Genomic DNA, 494 nt, shown 5'->3' on the forward strand with positions numbered 1-494 from the left:
GGTCCCGGATGGTCGACTTCCCACCATAGACCATGCTCTGCTTTTGGAGTGTGCGCTAATGATGGACAGGAGAAAACAGGGGTTATGGCACTGATGCACGACTGAGGCAGGGAGAGGGGAGCAAGAACCCTACCTCAAGGTAGAGTGCAGGGCTGAAGGAAAGGAAGGGGGCTTCAGGTGTCAGCCAGGGGTTGCAACTAGATCCACAGCTCTCAGCTAGAGAAGCCGGGTTCTAACCTTTGTGGAGAAGGGGAAAGAGCTCAAACCCTAGACTTCGGTGGGACTGTCTGCAGGGCCCAGTGTAAGCTGGCTCTAGGCCAGAAGACCTGCTCCAGACAGAAGAGGCCCAAATCTACAAGGAATCTGAGCCCATCAATCCCAGGTTGCAGGGAGCCTGGGGTGGTACCTAATAATGGAGGGAGCTGACCAATGCATTTTGAGAAGGTGCAACCTCCCAGCCCCACTGTGACTTCAGCAGGGAGCTCTGTAGTAGG

The 494-nt window shown here is 55.3% G+C and overlaps 1 protein-coding gene across 8 annotated transcripts in view; it reads right to left on the reverse strand.

The window, feature by feature from the left end:
* The window catches only part of PRPF31 (pre-mRNA processing factor 31), a 10,542-nt gene that overhangs the window by 1,834 nt on the left and 8,214 nt on the right, over positions 1–494 (reverse strand). For all 8 annotated transcript variants that reach the window (XM_006014975.3, XM_025197123.1, XM_025197142.1 and 5 more), the window contains one exon: positions 3–55. In XM_006014975.3, coding sequence (XP_006015037.1) covers positions 3–55 — 53 coding nt within the window. The remainder of the gene's footprint in view (positions 1–2; positions 56–494) is intronic.

The sequence above is a fragment of the Alligator sinensis genome, unplaced genomic scaffold, assembly GCF_000455745.1.
Source record: "Alligator sinensis unplaced genomic scaffold, ASM45574v1 scaffold647_2, whole genome shotgun sequence".
Classification (NCBI taxonomy): domain Eukaryota; kingdom Metazoa; phylum Chordata; order Crocodylia; family Alligatoridae; genus Alligator; species Alligator sinensis.